Source organism: Phyllobates terribilis, unplaced genomic scaffold, assembly GCF_046119375.1.
Source record: "Phyllobates terribilis strain yellow unplaced genomic scaffold, ASM4611937v1 Scaffold_8__6_contigs__length_399053987, whole genome shotgun sequence".
NCBI lineage: Eukaryota > Metazoa > Chordata > Amphibia > Anura > Dendrobatidae > Phyllobates > Phyllobates terribilis.
In genome coordinates this window covers 245,279,270-245,303,571 of record NW_027362768.1, presented here as the reverse complement: position 1 = coordinate 245,303,571, position 24,302 = coordinate 245,279,270, and the positions used below count along the sequence as shown (strand labels likewise).

Below are 24,302 nucleotides of genomic sequence, written 5' to 3'. Positions count from 1 at the left end.
CCCAATGTTCTGTACGATGATATAATAAAAGTAATTAGGTTACTTTTGAATTGTGTGACACAATGAGATGTATAGTGCTAGTGCACAAAAAAAATGCAAAGCAATAAAAATAATAAATATATTTAAAAAAAAAAAAAAAAAAAAAAATATATATATATATATATATATATATATATATATATATATATATATACATACATACATACATACATACATACATACATACATACATACATACATACATACATACATACATACATACATACACTAGATGGTGGCCCGATTCTAACGCATCGGGTATTCTAGAATATGTATGCGGCCGATCGGGCGCAATCATCAGAACGTTGTTTAAATTTGGCGGCAATATCTGTGATTGGTCGCGGGTGGCGGCTGCGACGAATCAGCGAACTGTGTTAGTGAGGACTGGAGATCTTGTTTAAATTTGGCGCCAATATCGCTGATTGGTCGCGGCCGGCTGTCGCAACCAATTAGCAGAGCGGTGTTTAAATTTGGCGCCAATAATGCTGATTGGTCGCAGCTGGCGGTCGCGACCAATTAGCAGAGCGGTGTTTAAATTTGGCGCCAATATCTCTGATTTGGTCGTAGCTGGCGGCCGCGACCAATCAGCAGAGCGTTGTTTAAATTTGGCGGCAATAATGCAGATTAGTTGTGGCCGGCGGCCGTGATCAATCAGCAGAGCTTGTTTAAATTTGGCGCCAATCTCGCTCATTGGTCGCGGTCGGCCGCGACCAATCAGCAGAGCATTGTTTAAATTTGGCGCCAATCTCGCTGATTGGTCGCGGTTGGTGGCCGCGATTAATCAGCAGAGCGGCGTTTAAGTTTTCTGCCCATATCGCTGATTGGTCGCGGGCGTCGACCGCGACCAATCAGCGTCTTATTAGTGAGGACCGGGGAGCGGCGCTGCCTGTGCGGCTACTTCCGCTGCGAGAAGCCGAGAGATGAGCGGCTACTCGCAGCAGAAGAATCCTGACCGGCGGTGCCGCTCCCCGGTCCTCCGTTCACACTTGCCCTCCGGCGATCAGCGGGCCAAGCTGCTGATCTCCCGACGTTAGCCGCATGGAGGTGAGCGGCGCCGCCTGTCGGGGTACTTGTGCTGCCTGCAGCTGGGAGATGAGGGCCTTGCGCCGGTCATCTCCCTGTTGCATCGCCGCTGACCTCCGTCCGGGAGATGAGCCGCTAACGGCCGCCATCTTTTTCTGAAATTCCGCGTCGCTGATTGGCCGCGGCCGAACCAATCAGCAACGCGGGATTTCCTAGACAGACAGACTGGATAAGACGAATATATATATATATATATATATATATATATATATATATATATATATATATATATATATATATATATATATATATATATATTTTTTTTTTTTTTTCAAAAATTTAACAGCATAAAGTTCTTGTGTGAATAATACTCAGAAAGTCCAATAGATTAATGAGAATAAAAGTTCCATAGTTACCGTATATTCCGGCGTATAAGACGACTTTTGAAGACTGAAAAATCTTCTGTCTAGTCTGGGGTCGTCTTATACGCCGGTAATGCTTTTGAACTTTCAGAAATTGACATGCGGGGATACTCTGGGGGTGTTAATAAGCTGCCGTGGCCGTATCCCTGCCATGTCGGAGTTAATATAAGGTGGAGGGAGTTAAAATACGGCGGCGGTAGGTCCAGACAGTCAGCGCTTCTGTGCTGAAACTGACACATCGCTGCGTATTCCTAGCTCCGGACACAGCGCAGGGCTTCTGTGCCGACAGCTTTCACTTGTCACAGAAGCGCTGCGCTGTGTCCGGAGCAGGGAAGTTCGCATCGCTTCTGTGACAATATATGAAATGCCGGCAATTCAGCAGCGGCATAAGCCGGCACCCGACAATTTAGAATAGAAAGAATAGAGCATCACACATAGATTAGATAGATAGAAACATGTCAGTCACATATATATGAAGTACAGTGACAGTATTGCTTACTGTACTTGTCATTTAGTGTAAAGGATTTATTAAAACAAATATTAGTGTTTTCATGCACCGTCTCTTTAAAAAAGCCGGCCGGCAATTCCGCATCTGTACCCGACAATTTATAACAGACAGAATAGAGCTTCACACATAGATTAGATAGATAGAAACATGTCAGTCACATATATATGAAGTACAGTGACAGTGCTGGTTACTGTACTTGTCATCTAGTGTTAAAATAACGGATTTATTTAAAAAAAAATTGGCGTGGGGTTCCCCTTAATTTTAGTCTCTAGCGGAGGTTAAGCAGACGGCTGGGGCAGATGTTTGAAGCCTGGGAAGGGGGTAATACCCACGGAGCTTCCCAGGCTACTAATATCAGCCCCCAGCTGAATACCTAGCCTTTACTAGCTATTAAAATGGGGGATCCCAAAAAAATGACGTGGGGTCCCCCCTATTTTAATAGCTAGCAAAGGCTAGGCAGACAGCTGGGGCTGATATTAATAGCCCAGGAAGGGTGCCATGAATATTGGCCCCCTCCCAGGCTACAAACACCAGCCGTCAGCCGCCCCAGAAATGGCGCATCCATAGGATGTGCCAATTCTGGCACTTAGCCTCGCTCTTCCCACTGCCCTGTAGCGGTGGCAGTGGGGTAATAGGGTTGGGGTTGATGTCAGCTTATAATGCCAGCTGACATCAAGCCCAGGTTAGTAATGGAGAGGCGTCTATAAGACGCCCCCATTACTAACCCCATAGTCAAAGTTAAAAGAAAACACAAACACCCAGAATAAAGTCCTTTAATTGAAATAAACACACAATTCTTTATTGTTCTAAATTAAACCATACTTACCATCACGCCCATTCCAGCTGAAGCCAACGATCTCCTGCAATAAAAGTAAAATAATAAAGCAACCTCATCCTTACCTCTCCATGGTTCCCAGGACGGGTCCAGCTCTGCTACATCGAGATGACAAGCGGGACCGCAGCAGAACGCTGCCATCCAGCATGTCATCCCGCAGACACTGAGAAGCGCAGGCATGCTTGCGCTCCTCAGTGTCTCGCTGTGACGGCATCCAGATGAGCCGACAATGAACTCAGCTCACCTCCTGGACGTCCGTCACTGACAGCGTGGGAAACTTCTACTGCGCATGCGGGGAGCAGGAGAATTTTCCCACGCTGTCAGTGACGTGCATGAGGTGAGCCGAGTTCATTGTCGGCTCATCTGGATGCCGTCACAGTCAGACACTGAGGAGCACAAGCATGCCTGTGCTTCTCAGTGTTTGCGGGATGACAGGCTGGATGGCAGCGTTCTGCTGCGGTCCAGCCTGTCATCTCGATGTAGCAGAGCTGGACCGGTCCTGGGAACCATGGAGAGGTAAGGATGAGGTTGCTTTATTATTATTTTACTTTTATTGCAGGAGATCGTTGGCTTCAGCTGGAATGGGCGTGATGGTAAGTATGGTTTAATTTAGAACATTAAAAAATTGTGTGTTTATTTCAATTAAAGGACTTTTTTCTGGGTGTTGTGTTTTTTTTAATAACTTTACTAGAAATTCATTGTGGTCATGTCTAATATTGGCGTGACCCCATGAATTTCAGGCTTAGGGCCAGCTGATAATGCCAAGCTGGCCCTAACCCCTTTATTACCCAGTGAGCCACCGCATCAGGGCCCTGGATGAGTTGGGTACAGCGCCACAAGATGGCGCTTCTATGAACGCGCCATTTTCTGGGGTGGCTGCGGACTGCAATTTGCAGCGGGGGGGGGGGGCAGAAAGCTTGGGCCTCCCTGCGCTGCAGATTCCAGCCCCCAGCTGCCTAGTTGTACCTGGCTGGACACAAAAATAGGGCGAAGCCCCACGTCTTTTTTTTTTTAATTATTTCATGAAATAATTAAAAAAAAAAAAGGGCTTCCCTATATTGTTGTGTCCGGCCAGGTACAAATAGGCAGCTGGTGGTTGGGGGCAGCCCGTTCCTGCCTGCTGTACCTGGCTGGACACACAAATATGGCGAAGCCCACGTCAACATTTTTGGGAAAAATTAATTACAAAATTAATAATAATTTAGGGACTGCATCTTTATTAACCCCTCAATTGTCATTTAGTGTTAAAATAAAGGATTTTTTAAAAAGAAAATTGGCGTGGGATCCCCCATCATTATAGTCTCTAGCGGAGGTTAAGCAGACGGCTGGGGCAGATGTTTGAAGTCTGGGAAGGGGGTAATACCCACGGAGCTTCCCAGGCTACTAATATCAGCCCCCAGCTGAATACCTAGCCTTTACTAGCTATTAGAATGGGGGACCCCCCCAAAAAAATGACGTGGGGTCCCCCCTATTTTAATATGTTTATGAGTGACAGTTTTCCTGCTATATACCTGCATGTCATAAGAATTTAAATTAAAAAAGGACCATGTTAAATTCAAATCTGTTTTTTTTTAATTTTTACCGGTGTTTGGTATGCGTTGGAAAAGGGGTAGTCTTATACGGTGAATATATCCTAAACTCTATATTTTAACAGGAAAGTAGGGGGGTCGTCTTATACACCGGAATATACGGTAAATACCAATTTACACTTAGCGGATTCTGGACGAAGTTCATCAAATTGAGAATACTGAAGAGATGCAGGGATGTCGCACAGCAGCTGCTTAACGGGAATAATCCCACGCCGGTCAGCGTCAGAGTATGGAAGAGAAAGGGGAAAAAAGCGCGCTATGTGAAGGACCTGATAGGTAGATGTGATAGAAACAGCCAAAAGGCCACTTACCTTTTGGAGTTGTGCACCCCTGCTAAACTCCGGTGTTAGTGTGAGGATGGAAGGGGCAGGCACGTCTCAGGTCCTTCACATAGCGCGCTTTTTTTCCCTTTCTCTTTCATGGCACATCATGGCATAGTGCCTCATGGCTCTTCATAGCGCCTTATGGTGCATTCATAGTGCCGTATAGCTTTTGTTAGTACCTCATAGCGCTTCACAGTGCCTTTTAGTAACTCATGGGGCCTTATAGTGTCTCTCGGTGCTTGTACTGCTTTATAGAGTGTCTGTGCCTTATAGCGCCCCTGTGCCTCATAGTCCCTCTTTGTAAAGGTACTGATTGCACAACTAAGTTTATGTCTGACAAAACCAAGTTCAGCGACTGTAAACTGTGCATGGCAAGCTTACCGAATTCAGGGGGAAAAATATCCTAGCCTTTATTTTGAGACAGAAGGTGACAATATTCCTGGCTGGTGCTCAGCTGGCTCGGAATGCCGATTGGAGGCAGGTGACAATAAGAGCTCTTCCTTAGTTTTGATGGTTCACTCTTAAAGGTAGGAGGCATCATGTAGTAGTGCTCATACAGCCATTGGGGGTTTGGTCCAATCGAGCGCAGTTTTATTGCTTTTTACAGTTTAACAGAAGTCATAAACATTAATATTTCTGGTCTTGTCCAAGCTCTGTCTAAATAGGACAGACCCTGACTACTCATATACAGCTCAGCTAACCCAGCTTGATCAAACAAAACAATATTTATCCAGGGCAACCACTGATACTTGTGGAGTCTGGCCTGTGTCTCTGATTAGCTCCAAGACACATACCGTCTGCTCTGCTCTCCAGCAGTCTGACTAAGGTGAATGCCTAGCCTGCTCTGGTGCTTAGCTCTCCAGGTGCCCTAATCAAAACCTGTAAAGCTATTATTTAACGCAGACCTACCTGTGTTTGCTACTACCCTTATGGGCTGTACCGATTCCTGAGAGTTGGATCATTGGAAATGGACTCTAAGATCTGCTAGTAAATCTGCAGTTCCAGATTGCTATATAGTGGAATAGGCGTTTAAGGAGGTATACAGTCAGGTTCCAATTCACATGAAACATCAAATTTCCTGAGAATAGTTCTGGCATAAAATGAGGATTTAGGCTTTCGGTTTGTGTCCTTCAATTTAAATGATAATGAGCCTTAAGGCTTTATGGAGAATTATAGTAGTTAGGACAACTCTCATATCGAAGGAAGAGGCATTGACAATAGTTTACCTCCACTATTTCAGGATTATGGGCAGATCCATCGAGCGCTGCAGAACTCAATGGGCAGTGAGTAAGAGTTGTGGTCTCCCAAGGTAGAATAAGGAGTCCTGCTATATGTCAAAATTAATAAGCAGTCTTGCCACAACTCTGAACAAGGCAATATTGCTGTTAATAACTCTAATCTCCTACATTCCAGTAGTTGCATGGTCACGGGTACACACCCGTGGGCTGCCTCTGAAGACCCGGTTCCTCTAACCTAAAGAAGCTTTGGGCAGTATATAAGAAGGCTCCATTCATCTATGCATGGTCAGCATGTAAAGGTCTTGTCATACAACAGAGTAGCTTTATCTTACGTAAACCATTATGGAGGAACTCTGCCAAGATCCCTAATGACACTTATGTCTAATCAGTTCAGATGGTGAAGTCTCACCTTTTATCTTTAGCGGCACCTCATATAAAGAGGAAGAGAATTGCAAGTGGACCTTTTTAGCCGTAGACTACTGGAACAGTGTCCAACCTGCATTGAATAAGCAAGGAATGTGAAAGTGAGTTTTGGATCTAGGTCCATTTTCAGTCCAAAGATGGCATCCTGGGATCTGAATGCAGTGCTTACGGCTCTAACAAGCCTTTGCTTGAACCCATGGATTCAGGGTCTTCACATTAAAGACTATTATCCCGGTAAGTTAGTGACATTCAAGCTTTGTCGGTTAATCCTTTGTTTATACAGATCCTAGAAGATGGGCCGGTTCCGGAGCTACCCTATCTTCCGAAGATGGTTTCCAATTCAAATTTCCATAGAAGTCAAGAAATTGTGCACTCTACTTTCTGTGCTAATCCGGGGAATCCATGGCAGAACAATAAGAAAGCGGATGTCCCTATCAAGCATTTTGTAAGGTTGCAATTCAGTCTTCACCTTGCACCGTCTATAGACACTATAGGCTTGATCTGGGATCTTCTGCTGTCCCTTCCTTTAGTAAAACTGTTCTACAGGCTGTGGCCCACCCTAACTTTAAAGTTTTTTCTCAGTTAATCTCTTGTTGTGGTGCTGTCATGGGTGATAGGAAAACACTAAATTACTTACCGGTAATGTGATTTTCCTGAGCCCATGACAGCACCCTTATATTCCCTCCCGTCACTGGTAGAAGGTGATCACTTCATTTCCTTCGTGGTGTTTGATTCACGCAGTATGTAGAAGGAAAAATCATGGGATATATAACTATTAAATAGTGTCCTCTCATGCTCTGTAAACAATTGAGGTGGTGGAGAGGCGCCACCCTTTTATTCTGTAGGTCTTCTGTCCTGGAAAGGTGGAACCCCTCTCGTTGTGGTGCTGTCATGGGCTCAGGAAAATCACATTACTGGTAAGTAATTTAGTGTTTCTTCATCGTGGGCACTTAGCCTTAAAACATGTGTCTGTGATACATGGAGAGGTGTTAATGTTGGCAGAGACCACAACATGACGATGGTCTCTTCGTTCTATAACCTGCCCCAAAACACTCAGGGTAGTTTGCTTGTGGCTTCAAAGCTTGGTTTCTCGGCACTGGCACTTCGGATTTTTACACAACGTGTATCGTTTTAACCTCTAAAGCCATACACTAGTTTCAGTAGTGGAATGTCCTGACTAGTTCCCTTTAATTATTTAATTGTGAGCAAATTCCAGCAGCTTTGAAATTACAGTCCAATATAACATTCTGTAATTTTTGTGTTTCAGGCCTGTGCAAGGTTTAATTTTTCTCTTCAAATGGCAATCAGGTGAAGAGCCATCTGGATCTGTAGTCCGAGACTCCCGACTGGATACGATATTTTTTGCAAAACAGGTAGGTTTACTTGTATGGCTGACTATATTGTTCATCTTATTTGCAAAAACCTCATTGTCTATAGTTGTTCTACAAAGTTAATTGTGGACACTGTTGGGAGAGTCTGAATGTTTCTTAGTGTCACTACCACTTTGATGTGACCTTTCTTATTGGTTAAGACAATCTGACCCAGCCATGGGATATAGATCGCATTACCTGGTTGATACACCATTAATAGGACTCATAAGATACCACCATGGTAGCTGTTTTATGCAGGTGAGATTTAATCACTGCATCTTTCTGATACCTTGGCCTGATTCATTAAGACTGGCATTTCATACATCAGTCTTAATGCTAGGTGTGCCGAAATAAAATGCGCCTAATTCATTAACCCCTTTCCGACATGTGCTGTACAGCACATGTCGTGTCTCTCCCTTCAGCGCGGGCTCCGGCGATGAGCCTGCACTTTTCCGGGGACATAACAGCTTATCTGATCAGCTGCTATGTGCCCCTAACAGCCGCGGGTGGAATTGCGATCCACCCATGGCTGTTAACATGTTAAATGGGGAGGAGCAAAAACAAAAAATGGTCCGGGGTGAAGGAGATGAAGAGTCGCACACTATCATGCCCCTCACCAGAAATTTTACTCTTGTCTTTGACTTGAGTATAATTTCTGGCATAAGTTACACTGCAACTTTTAAGTAATTTGCCAGGCGGGTGTTGCCACAGCCTGTCTCCTTCCCAACTTGACCCATTTTGGCAGAGCTGGTTGACACTGGCGTAAAAATGCCAAGTTGCTAAATATTTGTTCAACTTTGTTATGCTAAACTTTTGCAATATTTGAAGGTCTTTTATGTTTAGTAGGTCTTTTATGTTTAGTAATCAGCAATCATATGTGGGCTCGACGTGTAAGAAAGGGTTAACGAATTGGGACCTTTGTATTTTCATGAAGACCTCCCATAAACGTTTTTATTCTCAATATATTGCAATATTATATAGCACTGTGTACTTAAAATTGCTCATTTTGCCTTTCTACTAAGTTAATTATTATTTTCTCTATGTAGAAACAGGAAGTCTCTTGTCCTGCATGACTCATTCCCCTCTTCAACTCCTGACCCAGCTGCTCCACCCCCTCCCCCTGCCATAGACTTTTGCAGTGACTCATAACTTGTGCAGAGAAAATTGACCTCCTGTTTCTACATAGAGCTTAGAAGGATTCAGCTAGTCAGTTTTTAATCATGTGATATCCTAGACCTAAGAATTAACTGGGTAAAATACCAAAATGAGCAATTGTAAATGCATGGTGCTATATAGTATGATGATTGCAATATATTAGGAGGATAAAAACTTTGATGGGAGTGCTTCTTTAATCCCTTGGTATTTTCAACATCCTTGCTCCTTTGTTAGTGAATTTGATCACTTTTGTTTATGTTCGGGGCTGAAATGAGTACAGCCCTAGACCATGCTGAATGTAAGTAGAAAAGCGTGGTCTTGCTTTTGTACAGTTTTTGGTGCAGTAATTTGCAGATTCCGTGTTTAGTGCATTACATTGTGGAAAAGTACAGTGACCATTCAGTCTGCTCGTAAACGTCAGAAATCTAGCAAGCAAAATGGGGAAACTTGAAGCCTTGGAATTGGAGGAACTGAATAATGCTGTTGGTATTGCTGAAACAAGCCTCGACTTGGCTGTAAACCTTCAAGGTTTTATGCTCTTTAAGAGAAAAAGGGCAAATAGGAAAGATGGTGGAGTATGTCGGTATGTTACATGGCAGCATTGAATGAAGATTGTGATTATGCTGAAATGAATCTTTGTGGGGGGGAATTGCCAAAGAAGGTAGCCATAGGGAAAAATAGTAATGGTATATAACTATCTGCTGGAAGGAGAAGTGACCAGACCTGTCCATGAACTTCTTCCATCTGAAACGCTTACTATGGAGGAAGCTGGTAGACCGGTCTGGTCACTGGAGAACAGTGCAGTCTGTGAGGCAAGCTGAACTAACGAGCAGAAGGAGAATTTCTAATACGGGTTTATGAGTAAATGACCAAACCTCATCTCGCCAACACAGTTCTTAAGAGTAAGATGACCAATTCTATGAACATGTCTAATTAACTTTAACGTAGATGTGATCCAAGTTGAAGGCAGGCAGCATTAGTCAGACACTGGCTGTATGATTTCAGTCAGGTGACTCTGAAACACTGCGGTGTTTGAGAAAAGCATTAAAAGCTGACAGGAACCGAACCGCACTGGAGACTAGTGAGACAAGCTACTGCCCATTGTAAGTGACTCACGGGTCTCTCCCTCTACATGCACAGAGAGAGACGTGTCTCTCCACATGAGCGGCGGGGAGAATTTTTAAATATGTTTTTCATCCAGTTCCACACAAAAGGTTGATAAAGTAAGAACAATGGGGATAGGGGAAAATATATGTATGTGGGTTAAGAACTGGCTTAGTGATAGGAAACAAAGGGTGGTTATTAATGGAAAACACTCAGACTGGGTCTCAGTTAACAGTGGGGTACCACAGGGGTAGGAATTGGGCCCCCTTCTTTTTAACATATTTATTAATGACCTTGTAGGGGGCATACAGAGTAGTATTTCAATATTTGTAGATGACACTAAACTCTGCAGGGTAATCAATACAGAGGAGGATAATTTTATATTACAGGAGGATCTATGTAAACTAGAAGCGTGGGCTGATACATGGCAAATGAGCTTTAATGGGGATAAATGTACCTGGGTGTATTGGTGGACGACAAGCTCACGTTTGGTGGCCAGTGTCAGGCAGCTGCTGCAAAGGCAAATAAAATAATGGGATGCATTAAAAGAGGCATAGATGCTCATGAGGAGAACATAATTTTACCTCTATACAAGTCACTAGTGTGACCACACTTAGAATACTGTGTACAGTTCTGGTCTCCGGTGTATAAGAAAGACCTAGCTGAACTAGAGCGGGTACAGAGAAGAGCGACCAAGGTTATTAGAGGACTGGGGGGTCGGCAATACCAAGACAGGTTATTACACTTGGGGTTATTTAGTTTGGAAAAACGAAGGCTTAGGGGTGATCTTATTACTATGTACAAGTATATGAGGGGACAGTACAAAGACCTTTCTACTGATCTTTTTACCCTGAGGCCAGAGACGGGGACGAGGGGGCATCTTCTACGTCTGGAGGAAAGAAGGTTTAATCATAATCACAGACGCGGATTCTTTACTGTAAGAGCAGTGAGACTATGGAACTCTCTGCCGCATGATGTTGTAATGAGTGATTCACTACTAAAGGCATGGATTCCTTTCTTGGAAAGTATAATATTACAGGTTATATATACTAGATTCCTTGATAGGGCGTTGATCCAGGGAACTAGTCTGATTGTCGTATGGAGTCAGGAAGGAATTTTTTTCCCCAATGTGGAGCTTAGTGTTTGCCACATGGGTTTTTTTGCCTTCCTCTGGATCAACATGTTAGGCTATGGGTTGAACTAGATGGACTTCGTTTTTAAGGTTGAAGGAAGACTGTTACTATTTTTTTATCTGAAACGCCGTAGTATTTCAGAGTCAAACATGCATAGGTGAAATTAAACTGCCAGTGTCTGATACACTAATAAGAGAATTTAAAATATTGCTAGTTTACAGCAAGATTTCAGACAGAGAGCACTGGTAATGATTACACTCGCTGTGTACAGAGCACTGACTGTTCACAGCGCTCTGCACTGCCCACTTGACTGGAAGCGAGCAACTGCAGTGAAAATATCATGGTAGCACAAGACCCATATTAATATTTCCTGAAATAATTTCACATGGCACAGAAGTATAGTGGATTGAAAATAGGTTGTGATGTATTTAAACCCTTTATGACGTGTGCCGTAATAATTCGACACACGTCATATACCCCTTTTTGTTGCTGGCTCCGGCGCTGAGCCAGCACCTTTCCGGGCACATGTCAGCTAATTTATACAGCCGCAGGTGGAATCACGATCCACCCGCAGCTCCTAACTAGTTAAATGCCGCTGTCAATCTCTGACAGCGACATTTAACTCGCTCTTCCCAGAAACGCATCATTGGCTCCGCCCATCAGTGACACCGTCACATGATGACGGGTCGCCGATGCTGTTGTCATTGCCAAATTTCTATGTGTGCCGCCCAGCGGTTGACGCTCATAGCAAGTGAGCAATTCTGCTACACACAGGCAATCTGATCATCGCCTGTATGTAGCACAGGTAATCAGACAAGTGCTGCTTCTAGTCTCCCATGGAGACTATTTAAAGCATGCAAAAAGTAAAAAAAATAAATAAATACATTTTTAAATATTAAACATATATAAAAGTTCAAATCACCCCCTTTCGCCCCATTCAAAATAAAACAATAAAAAAACCAATTATACACATTTTGGTATTGCCGTGTTCGAATATCAATAGAAAAAATAATTAATCCGATCGGTAAATGACGTAACAAGAAAAAAAATTAAAAACTCCAGAATTACGTTTTTTTTGGTCGCCTCAACATTGCAATAAAATGCAGCAACTGGCGATCAAAATATCAGATCTAACAAAAAATGTTATCAATAAAAACGTCAGCTTGACGCGCAAGAAATAAGCCATGACTCGGCCCCAGATCCCGAAAAATAGAGACGTTACGGGTCTCGAAAAATGGCTACCTTTTTTTTTTTTTTTTAACAAATTTTGGATGTTTTTTTTCACCACTTAAATGAAAAAAATTATACATGTTTGGAATCTACAAGCTCGTAATCACCTGGGAAATAATAATTGCAAGTCAGTTTTAGTATTTAGTGAACATGGTAAAAAAAAAAAAACCTGTGGTATTGCACTTTTTTTTTCCACCGCACTTGGAATTTTATTCCCTTTTTCCAGCACACTGTATGTTAAAACCAATCGTGTAGTTCAAAAGTACAACTCGTCCCGCAAAAAATAAGCCCTCACATGGCCATATTGACAGAAAAATAAAAAATTTAAAGTTTTTCGGTCAATATGCTCTGGGAAGAAGGGGAGCAAAAAAAACAGGGCTGTCGAGTCGGTATAAAATGGACCGACTCACTTCCTAAAATATATAATAAATTGGGTACAGTAGTTCAATGCAGTTTGTGGGCAATATTTTTTCATAAGAATTTGGGAAAGTTATGAAATGTCCTATAAATGTCTGTCCTATTCCTGATCTAAGGGCCTAGACTTTTAGCTGAGATGAATCTGTGCTACAGTAAATTATCCCTTAAACATGAGCCATGTATGAGGGAGTCTGAGTTGGAGTTGGTGTCATGGAAATTGAGGAGTCAAAGTCAAAGGTTTGGCTTACCGACTCCACAGCCCTGGTGGCAGCCCAGCAGCTGCAGGGTCTATCTGCTGCCATGTCCACCCTGTCTTCCGCTACAGTAAATTTATCACTTAAACATGAGCCATGTATGAGGGAGTCGCAGGTTTGGCTTACCGACTCCACAGCCCTGCAAAAAAAAGAAAATGGCCCGGTCGTTAAGGCGTTAAGAATTAGCAACATTTGAATATCTCCAATAAATATCTTCGAATAAATATAAAATACAATCTAAAACTTATTGAAATAACCAAAACACCATATTAACCATTGTCCAACTCCACCAAGCAAAAATTGGCGATCTATCCACCTGCTATTATATAAGGAGTCATGGCCCCCCCATACACCACAGCCATTTTTCAATTGCATTCTGTAAATCTAAATTAAATATATCAAGTCCTATATCAGACAAATGCACAAAATCACTCCTAAAAAATACCTTGAGAAAAATCCTCCTAATCTGCATACCTGTAAGAAAAACCTCCTAAGATTAACCCCTTCACGACATGCGCTGTACATGTACGGTGCATGCCATGTCTCTCCCTTTTGGTGCGGGATCTGGCGATGAGTCTGCACCTTTCCGGGCACATGACAGCTGATCTGATCAGTTGTCATGTGCCCATAACAGCCACGGGTGGAATTTCGATCCACCCACGGCTTTTAACTAGGTAATTATCACTGTCCATCTCTGACAGCGGCATTTAATATGGCGGCGGAAGGACGTCATGATTCTTGCCCATGTCACATGACCGTGGATCGCCAATGGGTTGGCATGACAACCCGGGGTCTGCAGGAGACCCCCTGCTGTTGTCATTGCAAGGATGCTATGAGCACCACCCAGAGGTCGGCTCTCATAGCAAGTGAGCAATTCTGCTACACACTGGCGATCTGATGATCACCTCTGTGTAGCAGAGGCGATCAGATAATCTCAGCTTCTAGTCTCCCATGAATACTATAGAAGCAAGTTAAAAATTTAAGAAATTTTTTTTTTTTAAAGATAAAGTAAAGGCTTAAATCACCCCCCTTTCGCCCGCTTTAAAATAAAACATTAAAAAAAAATCAAATATACAAAAAATTTGGTATCACCGCATTCAGAAAAGCTCGATCAATTTAAAAAAAAAAAGAATACGATCGGTTAACGCCGTAACAAGAGAAAAAAACACAACGCCAGAACTTCGTTTTTTTTGTTTGTTTGTTTTTTTAAGTCGCCGCAACATTGCAATAACAGGCGATCAAAAGATTTGTATCTTCCCCAATATGGTTTCAATAAAAATATCAGCTCTGCATGCAAAAAATAAGCCCTCACTCGTCCCAGATCCCGGAAAATGAAGACGCTACGGGTCTCGGAAAATGACGACTTTTTTTCCCCTTCCAAACCCCTTTCTGACATACATATGTCCCTGGGCCTTATGGACCAAGCATGTATTATTACAACACAGCAATTGCGCTCGCACACAGACTGTGCGGGAGCGATCGCCGCCTGGTGTTAACTGATTCTAACACCCGACACTCAGTGCCCGGCGCTTTAACCCCTTAAGTACTGCAATCAGTGCTATCGCAGCATTTAGTGAGCGAGCAAAGGGACAGAAGCCCCTCTGCTCTTGGATCGGAGACCCTGTGCCATCAGCCCAGGATCCCGATCGTTGCCATGGTGACCGATGACGTCATGACTACATCCTTGTCACCAGGCACCAGCAAGTTACTTTGATCATGCGCAATGCGTGATCAAGGTAACTTGTGTCTTCAGCACTGACAGGTTATAATATATATTAGTGATTCTTCACTGCTATTTATTATAACTGCGATCCGACTGCAGAAAGTGAAAGTCCCATAGTGACAAGTGAAAAAAATTTGTAGAAATATATATGCTGCTCAAAAAATATATACACTGCTCAAAAAATAAAGGGAACACTTAAACAGAATATAACTCCAAGTAAATCAAACTTCTGTGAAATCAAACTGTCTACTTGGGAAGCAACACTGATTGACAATCCATTTCACATGCTGTTGTGCAAGTGGAATAGACAATAGATGGAAATTATTGGCAATTATTAAGACACACTCAATAAAGGAGTGGTTCAGGTGGGGACCACAGACCACATCTCAGTACCAATGCTTTCTGGCTGATGTTTTGGTCACTTTTGAATGTTGGTTGTGCTTTCACACTCGTGGTAGCATGAGACTGACTCTGCAACCCACAGAAGTTGCTCAGGTAGTGCAGCTCATCCAGGATGGCACCTCAATGCGAGCAGTGACAAGAAGGTTTGCTGTGTCTGTCGGTGTAGTGTCCAGAGGCTGGAGGCGCTACCAGGAGACAGGCCAGTACACCAGGAAACATGGAGGGGGCCGTAGGAGGGCAACAACCCAGCAGCAGGACCACTACCTCCGCCTTTGTGCAAGGAGGAACAGGAGGAGCACTGCCAGAGCCCTGCAAAATGACCTCCAGCAGGCCACAAATGTGCATGTGTCTGCACAAGCGGTTAGAAACGGACTCCATTAGGGTAGTATGAGGGCCCGACGTCCACAGATGGGGCTTGTGCTCACAGCCCAACACCGTGCAGGACGCTTGGCATTTGCTACAGAACACCAGGATTGGCAAATTCGCCACTGGTGCCCTGTGCTCTTCACAGATGAAAGCAGGTTCACACTGAGCACATGTGCCAGACGTGACAGAGTCTGGAGAGCGATCTGCTGCATGCAACATACTTCAGCATGACCGGTTTGGCAGTGGGTCAGTAATGGTGTGGGGTGGCATTTCTTTGGAGGGCCGCGCAGCCCTCCATGTGCTCGCCAGAGATAGCCTGACTGCCATTAGGTACCGAGATGAGATCCTCAGACCCCCTTGTGAGACCATATGCTGGTGCCGTTGGCCCTGGGTTCCTCCTAATTAGTGTTGAGCCACCCCCGTAGTGTTCGGGTTCGGTTCGTCGAACACCGTTAAAACCAATGGCAGGCAAACAAAAACACATAGAAACACATAGAAAACACCTTCAAAGGTGTCCTAAAGCTTACAAACTGCTCAGAAGACACTCTCTTTAAAAAAGCCGGCCGGCAATTAAGCATTGGTACCCGACAATTTAGAATAGAAAGAATAGAGCATCACACATAGATTAGATACATAGAAACATGTCAGTCACATATATAAGAAGTACAGTGATAGTGTTGATTACTGTACTTGTCATTTAGTGTTAAAATAAAGGATTCATTAAAAAAAAAAATGGCGTGGGGTTCCCCGTAATTTTAGTCTCTAGCGGAGGTTAAGCTGGGAAGGGAGTAATACCCACGGAGCTTCCCAGGCTACTAATATCAGCCCCCAGCAGAATACCTAGCCTTTACTAGCTATTAAAATGGGGGACCCCAAAATAATGACGTGGGGTCCACCCTATTTTAATAGCTAGCAAAGGCTAGGCGGACAGCTGGGGGCTGATATTAATAGCCCAGGAAGGGTGCCATGAATATTGGCCCCCTCCCAGGCTAGAAACACCAGCCGTCAGCCTGGGACTTAGCCTCGCTCTTCCCACTGCCCTGTAGCGGTGGCAGTGGGGTAATAGGGCTGCTTATCCTCCGCTAGAGACTAAAATTACAGGGAACCCCACTCCAATTTTTTTTTTAATAAATTATAACACTAAATGACAAGTACAGTAACCAACACTGTCACTGTACTTATATATGTGATTGACATGTTTCTATCTATCTAATCTATGTGTGATGCTCTATTCTTTCTGTTCTAAATTGTCGGGTACCGGTGTATGCCGCTGCTGAATTGCCGGCTTTTCATGTTTCACTGTGAGCACTGTTCCCATCGATTTGGGCAACCACTGTAATGCCACAACCACCATGGCTGTGCCATTACAGTGAGTGGCAGACAATCCCTGCATGATTGGTGCTCTAAATAGCGCCAGACATGCAGGACACGCTTTTGGTGCACGAACAGTCATCGAACATAACCTCGAACAACCGAACTTTTTGCAAATCGTTCGCGTTCGTCTAACGACTCGAACACCGCCCAAAACAGCTCGAATTTGAGATTGGCGAACAGTTCTAGTCGAACACCGCTCATTTCTACTCCTAATGCAGGACAATGCCAGACCTCGTGTGGCTGGAGTGTGTCAGCAGTTCTTGTAGGATGAAGGCATTGAATTTATGGAATGGCCTGCCCGTTCCCCAGACCTGAATCCGATTGAGGACATCTGAGACATTATGTCTCGCTCCATCCTCCAACGTCAGTCACGTTGCACCACAGACTGTCCAGGAGTTGGCGGATGCTTTAGTCCAGGTCTGGGAGGAAATCCCACAGGAGCCATCCGCAACCTCATCAGGAGCATGCCCAGGCATTGTAGGGAGGTCATACAGGCACTTGGAGGCCACACACAATACCGTGCCTCATTTTGACTTGTTTTAAGGACATTACATCAAAGTTGGATCAGCCTGTAGTGTGTTTTTCCACTTTAATTTTGGGGGTGACTCCAAATCCAGGCCTCCATTGGCTAATAAATTTGATTTCCATTGATGATTTTTGTGTGATTTTGTTGTCGGCACATTCAACTTTGTACAGAACAAAGTATTCAATGAGAATATTTCTTTCATTCAGATCTAGGATGTGTTATTTGAGTGTTCCCTTTGTTTTTTTGAGCAGTGTGTGTGTGTGTATGTATGTAATATATTGTTCAAAAGTTTACTTACCCCAGCAGAATTTTTGCTTTCTTGGCCTTGTTTCAGAGAATATGAATACTAACAAAAAAAACTTTTTCTCCACTCATGGTTATTGGTTGGTGAAGCCATTTACTGTCAAATTACTGTGTTTTCTCTTTTTAAATCTTAATGACAACCAAAAACATCCAAATGACCCTCATCAAAAGTTCACATACCCCAGTTCTTAATACCTTGTATTGCCCCCTTTAACATCAATGATCGCTTGAAGCCTTTTGTGCTAGTTGTGGATGAGGTTCTTTAATTTCTCAGATGGTAAAGCTGCCCATTCTTCTTGGCAAAAAGCCTCCAATTCCTGTAAATTCCTGGGCTGTCTAGCATGAATTGCGGGCTTGAGATCTCGACAGAGTGGCTCAATGATATTGAGGTCAGGAGACTGAGATGGCCACTCCAGAACCTTCACTTTGTTCTGCTGTAGCCAATGACAGATCGACTTGGCCTTGTGCTTTGGATTGTTGTCATGTTGGAACGTCCAAGTACGTCCCATGCGCAGCTTCCGGGCTGATGAGTACAAATTTGCCTGCAGTATTTGCTGATAACGGGCTGCATTCATCTTTCCTTCAATTTTTACCAAGTTTCCTATGCCTTTGTAGCTCACACATCCCCAAAACATCAGAGATCCACCTTCGTGCTTGACAGTAGGAATAGTGTTCCTTTCATCATAAACTTTGTTGACCTCTCTCCAAATGTAACATTTAGTTAAATTTTGGTCTCATCACTCCAAATTATCTTGTTCCAGAAGTTTTGAGGCTTGTCTCTGTGCTGTTTGGCATATTGTAGGCGAGATACTTTGTGGCATTCTTCTGGCAACTCGACCATGCAGCCAATTTTTCTTCAAGTGCCTCCTTATTGTGCATCTTGAAACATCCACACAACTAGTTTTCAGAGAGTCCTGAATTTCAGCTGATGTTATTAGTGGGTTTTTCTTTGCATCCCGAACAATTTTTTTCGCAGTTGTGGCCGTAATTTTTGTTGGTCTACCTGACCGTGGTTTGGTTTTTGCAGAGCCCCTGATTTTCCATTTGATAAGCACAGTTTGAACGCTGCTGACTGGCATTATCAATTCCTTGGATATCTTTTTGTATCCCTTTCTTGTGTTATACAGTTCAACTACCTTTTCCCGTAGTTCCGTTGACAATTCTTTTGCTTTCCCCATGACTCACAATCCAGAAACATCAGTGGCTGGATGAAGGATGCAAGAGTCAGTTTGGATCCCAGAAACTCACTCAGCTTTTATGCACACACATTGATTACAATCAAACAGGTCACAGGTGAGGATGTTACCTTTAGTAGCCATTCAAACCCATTTGTCAAATTCTGTGTATGTTATTAGGCCAAAATCACCAGGATATGTGAACTTTTGATCAGGGTCATTTGGATGTTTTTGACTGTCATTAAGATTCTCTCACACACACACACACACACACACTTGATACACTACCGATTTTGCACGTTTTCCCACCTACATAGAATGGAGAGGTTTGTAATTTTTATCGTAGGTACACTTCAACTGCTGTGAGAGACAGAATCTAAAAATAAAAACAGAAAATTACATTGTATGATTTTTGAATAATTAAATTGCATTTTATTACATGAAGTAAGTATTTGATCACCTACCAACCAGCAAGTATTCTGGTTCTGACAGACCTGTTAGTTTTTTTTTTAAGAAGCCCTACTACTCTGCACTCATTAGCTGTATTAATTCACCTGTTTGAACTCATTGTCAGTATAAGACACATGTCCACTCAATCAATCACACTGCAACCTCTCCAGGTTGGGATGGGATACAGGACAATAGTCAAGCAGCTTGGTGAGAAGGCTACAACTGTTGGTACAACTATTAGAAAATGAAAGAAACACAAGATGACTGTCAATCTTCCTCAGTCTGGGTCTCCATGCAAGTTCTCACCTTGTGCGGTAAGGATGATTCTGAGAAAGGAATCGGCCCAAAACTACACAGGGAGGACTTGGTCAATGACCAGAAGAGAGCTGGGATCAGTCTCAAACATTATCATTTGACTCACTGTGCAGTCATGGATTAAAATAAAGGCCCCCCTCTTCACGCCAGCACATGTCCAGGCCCTTTTGAAGTTCGCCAATGACCATCTGGATGATCCACTCGCCGTGTTTGGAGGAAGGAGGATGAGTACAACCCCAACAACACCGTCCCAACCGTGAAGCATAGTGGGGGAAACATCATAATTTGGGGGTTCTTTTCTGAAAAGGGGTGAGGATGACTGCACCATATTGGAGAGAGTGAATGGGGTCATATATCACAAGATTTTGGCCAACAACCTCCTTCCCTCAGTAAAAGCAATGAAGATGGGTGGTGGCTGGGTCTTCCAGCATGACAATGACCCAAAACACACAGTCAGGGCAACTAAGGAATGGCTCCATAAGAAGCATTTCAAGGTCCTGGCATGGCCTAGCCAGTCTCCAGACCTTAACACTATAGAAATTCTTTGGAGGGAGCTGAAACTCAATGTTGCCCAGCAACACCCCAAAACCTGAAAGAGATGGAGGAGTGGGCCAAAATCCCTGCTGCAGTGTGTGCAAACTTGGTCAAGAACTACAGGAAAAGTCTGACCTCTGTAATTGCAAACAAAGGTTTATGTACCAAATATTATGTTCTGTTTTTCTATTGTATGAAATACTTATTTCCTACAATAAAATGCAAATTAATTATGTAAAAATAATACAATGTGGTTTTCTGTTTTTATTCTTAGATTCTGTCTCTCACAGTTGAAGTGTACCTACAATAAAAATTATAGAACTCTCTATTCTTTGCTGGTGGGAAAACACTGCCAATTTTACAGTATCAAATACTTATTTTCCCCACTATATAACTATATCTATATAGATAGATTAGATAGATTGTACTCATAAATAAATATTATTATGAAAAAAAAATTCAACAATAAAAGTGCACACATTTGGTATCGTCGCGTCTGGAACTACCTGATCTATAAAACTGTCCCACTAGTAAACCCCTTAAGTGAACAAGGTAAAAAAAAAATAAAAAGCAAAGCAAAAAACTATACTTTATTATACTGCCTAACAATATGTGGACTAAAACACAATCAAAAAGGCGAATGTAAATAAAAATGGTACCGCTGAAAACGTCCCACAAAAAAAGCCACCATACAGCTCCATTAGCTGAAATATAAGTTATAGCTCTCAGAATAAAGCGATGCAAAAAATATTCTTTTTTCTATAAAATAGGTTTTGTGTAATGGTGCCAAAACATAAAAAAAAATATATAAATGTAGTATCGCTGTAAAAGTACTAAATTAGTACCCCCCAAAAAAAAAAAGTCAACTTGTCCCGCAAAAAAACAAGACCTTACACGACTATTTCGGCTGAAATATGGAAAAATTATAGCTCTCAAAATATGGCGATGCAAAAACTAGTCTTTGCAAAAAAAAAAGTAGCTTTTTTAGTGTGACAAATATAAAAACACGATTATAAATCTGGTATCACTTTGATTTCCAGAAACAAGCACGCAGTGGGAGTTTTTAGATTTTGGAGACCCCCCCCCCCCACACACACACACACACACACACACACACACACACACACACACACACACACACACACACACACACCTTCCAACCCCTGGAATTTAAGTGAGCTCTACTCAAATGTGTCATTCACTGAATAAACCTAATGATTGAATGACAAAATGAGATTCATTTTTACAGTTTAAAAAAACGTGGTTCTGTGTGGAAGATTTTAAAGCAGTCAGTGAGACATAAGGCTGGTAATGATGGGCTTTGTGGGCAGTAGTAGCTGGTATCCTGCCTCATTCCTCTCTTGGTACATACAGGTGAATCTCACTAAACTAGAATATCAAAAAGTTCATTTATTTCAGTTCTTCAATACAAAAAGTGAAACTCATACATTATATAGAGTCATTGCAAACAGTAGAGTGATCTATTTCAAGTATTTTTATGTTAATGATTATGGCTTACAGCCAATGAAAACACACAAGTTATTATCTCAGTAAATTAAAATAATTAACAAAAAACACCTGCAAAGGTTTCCTAAGCGTTTAAAAAGGTCCCTTAGTCTGTTTCAGTAGGCTCCACAGTCATGGGAAAGACTGCTGACTTGACAGATGTCCAGAAGGCATTCATTGGCACATTCCACAAGGTCCCAGAGCTCCAATTTTCATTTGAAATTCAAGGTCCCAGAGTCTGGAGGAAGAGTGGAAAGGCACACAATCCAAGCTGCTTGAGGTCCAGTGTGAAGTTTCCACAATCAGTGATGGTTTCGGGAGCCATGTCATCTGCTGGTGTAGGTCCACTGTGTTTTATCAAGACCAAAGTCAGCGCAGCCGTCTACCGGGAAATTTTAGAGCTCTTCACGCTTCCCTCTGCCTTAAAGCTTTTTGGAGATGGAAATTTCATTCTCCAGCAGGACTTGGCACCTGTCCACACTGCCAAAAGTACCAATACCTGGTTTAAAAACAACAGTATCACTGTGCTTGATTGGCCAGCAGACTCGCCTGACCTTAACCCCATAGAGAATCAATGGGGTATTGTCAAGAGGAAGATGAGACACCAGACCCAACAACACAGATGAGCTGAAGGCTGCTATCAAAGCAACCTGGGCTTCCATAACACCTCAGAGTGCCACAGGCTGATGGCCTCCATGCCATGCCGCATTGATGCAGTAATTGATGCAAAAGGAGCCCCGACCAAGTATTGAGTGCATTTACTGAACATACATTTCAGGAGACCAACATTTCGAATTTTAAAATATATAAGTATTCTAATTTACTGAGATAATGACTTTTGTGTTTTCATTGGCTGTGAGCCATAATCATCAACATTAACAGAAATAAACACTTGAAATAGATTACTCTGTAATGACTTTATATAATGAGTTTCACTTTTTGTATTGAAGAACCTAAATAAATTAACTTTTTGATGTTCTAATTTTATGAGATGCACCTGTACACGACATGCTCTTTCTTGTTTCTGTTGCGGAATGAGTGCAATAAAATGTCGCTCAGTGAGTCTTTTTACATCCTCAGATTGTAATGGATGAGCGGGGCTAGCATTTTCAAAAACAAGATTTTCAATGACCTTTTCCTTATAATCAAGGAAAGTATCTGAATTCCCTGCTTTTTAGTATTAAACAAAAGAATTATGTGGCCACCTGAAAAAAATAAACTACTAAGGCTGCGTGCCCATGATGCGTTTTTTAAGCGTTTCCGCAGCGGCAATTCCGCTGCAGAAACGCGTAAACGCTTGGTAGAAGGTCTGCCATGTTCCCCAATGATAATCCGCATGTGCTGTGCACATTCTGCGGAAATTTCTGCTGCGGATTATCATTGCGGAAAAATACGCAGCACTACCAATTTTTTTGCTGAAGCGCTGCATTTTCGCTGCAATTGACTTGCATTGGAACGCATGTCATCCGCATCACTGGATCTGTACATGTGGAATCCATACGTTTCAATGTGCGGATGGTACCCGGGTGTGGAGGAGAGGTGACTCTCCTCCGGACCCGGGTACCATAGAACCTGTAAAAAAAAAAAGAATTAAATAAAAAATAAACATTATACTTGCCTTCTGATGGCCCCCGGTGTCTTTGTCTTGGCTTGCCGGCAGATCGCGGTGGACTCAAGGACCTGCCATGATGTCCTTTAATCATGTGAAGGGTCACGCGACTGCTGACTTTGGCAGGTCCTTTAGTGTACCGCGATCTGACGGCAAGCCAAGACGCATCGAATAAAGACATCAGGGGCCATCAGAAGGTAAGTATAATATTTACTAGATGGTGGCCCGATTCTAACGCATTGGGTATTCTAGAATATGTATGCGGCAGACCGGGCGCAATCAGCAGAGCGGTGTTTAAATTTGGCGCCAAAATCGCTGATTGGTCGCGGCCGGCAACCGCGACCAATCAGAAAAGCGGTGTTGAAATTTGGCGACTATATCGCTGATTGGTCACGGCCGGCGGTCGCGACTAATCAGCAGAGCGGGGTTTAAATTTTGCACCAATAATGCTGATTGGTCGCAGCCAGCAAACGTGACCAATCAGCAGAGCGGTGTTTAAATTTGGCGCCAATACTGCTGATTGATCTCGGCCAGCGACCGCTATCAGTCAGCAGAGCGGTGTTTAAATTTGTCACCAATAATGCTGATTAGTCGCGGCCGGCATCTGCGACCAATTAGCAGAGCGGTGTTTAAATTTGGCGCCAATCTCGCTGATTGGTCGCGGATGCCAGCCGCATCCAATCAGCAGAGCTTTGTTTAAATTTGGCGCCAAGCTCGCTGATTGGTCGCGGCTGGCGTCGGCGACCAATCAGCGAGATTGGCACCAAATTTAAACACCGCTCTGCTAATTGGTCGCAGATTTCAGAAAAAAGATGGCGGCCGTTAGCGGCTCATCTGCGGGACGGAGCTCAGCGGCGATGCAGCCGGGAGATGAGCGCTGCGAGGAGCTCATCTCCCAGCCGGTACCAGCAGAAGGACCTCAACCGCCGGACCCATCTTCGGGACGGAGATGCAGC

General features: G+C 43.1%; 1 protein-coding gene across 3 annotated transcripts in view; it reads left to right on the top strand.

Moving 5' to 3' along the window:
- Positions 1 to 24,302, top strand: part of UCHL5 (ubiquitin C-terminal hydrolase L5) — a 168,952-nt gene that overhangs the window by 34,860 nt on the left and 109,790 nt on the right. For all 3 annotated transcript variants that reach the window (XM_073644104.1, XM_073644102.1, XM_073644103.1), the window contains exon 3: positions 7,668 to 7,773. In XM_073644104.1, the coding sequence (XP_073500205.1) occupies positions 7,668 to 7,773 (106 nt within the window). The remainder of the gene's footprint in view (positions 1 to 7,667; positions 7,774 to 24,302) is intronic.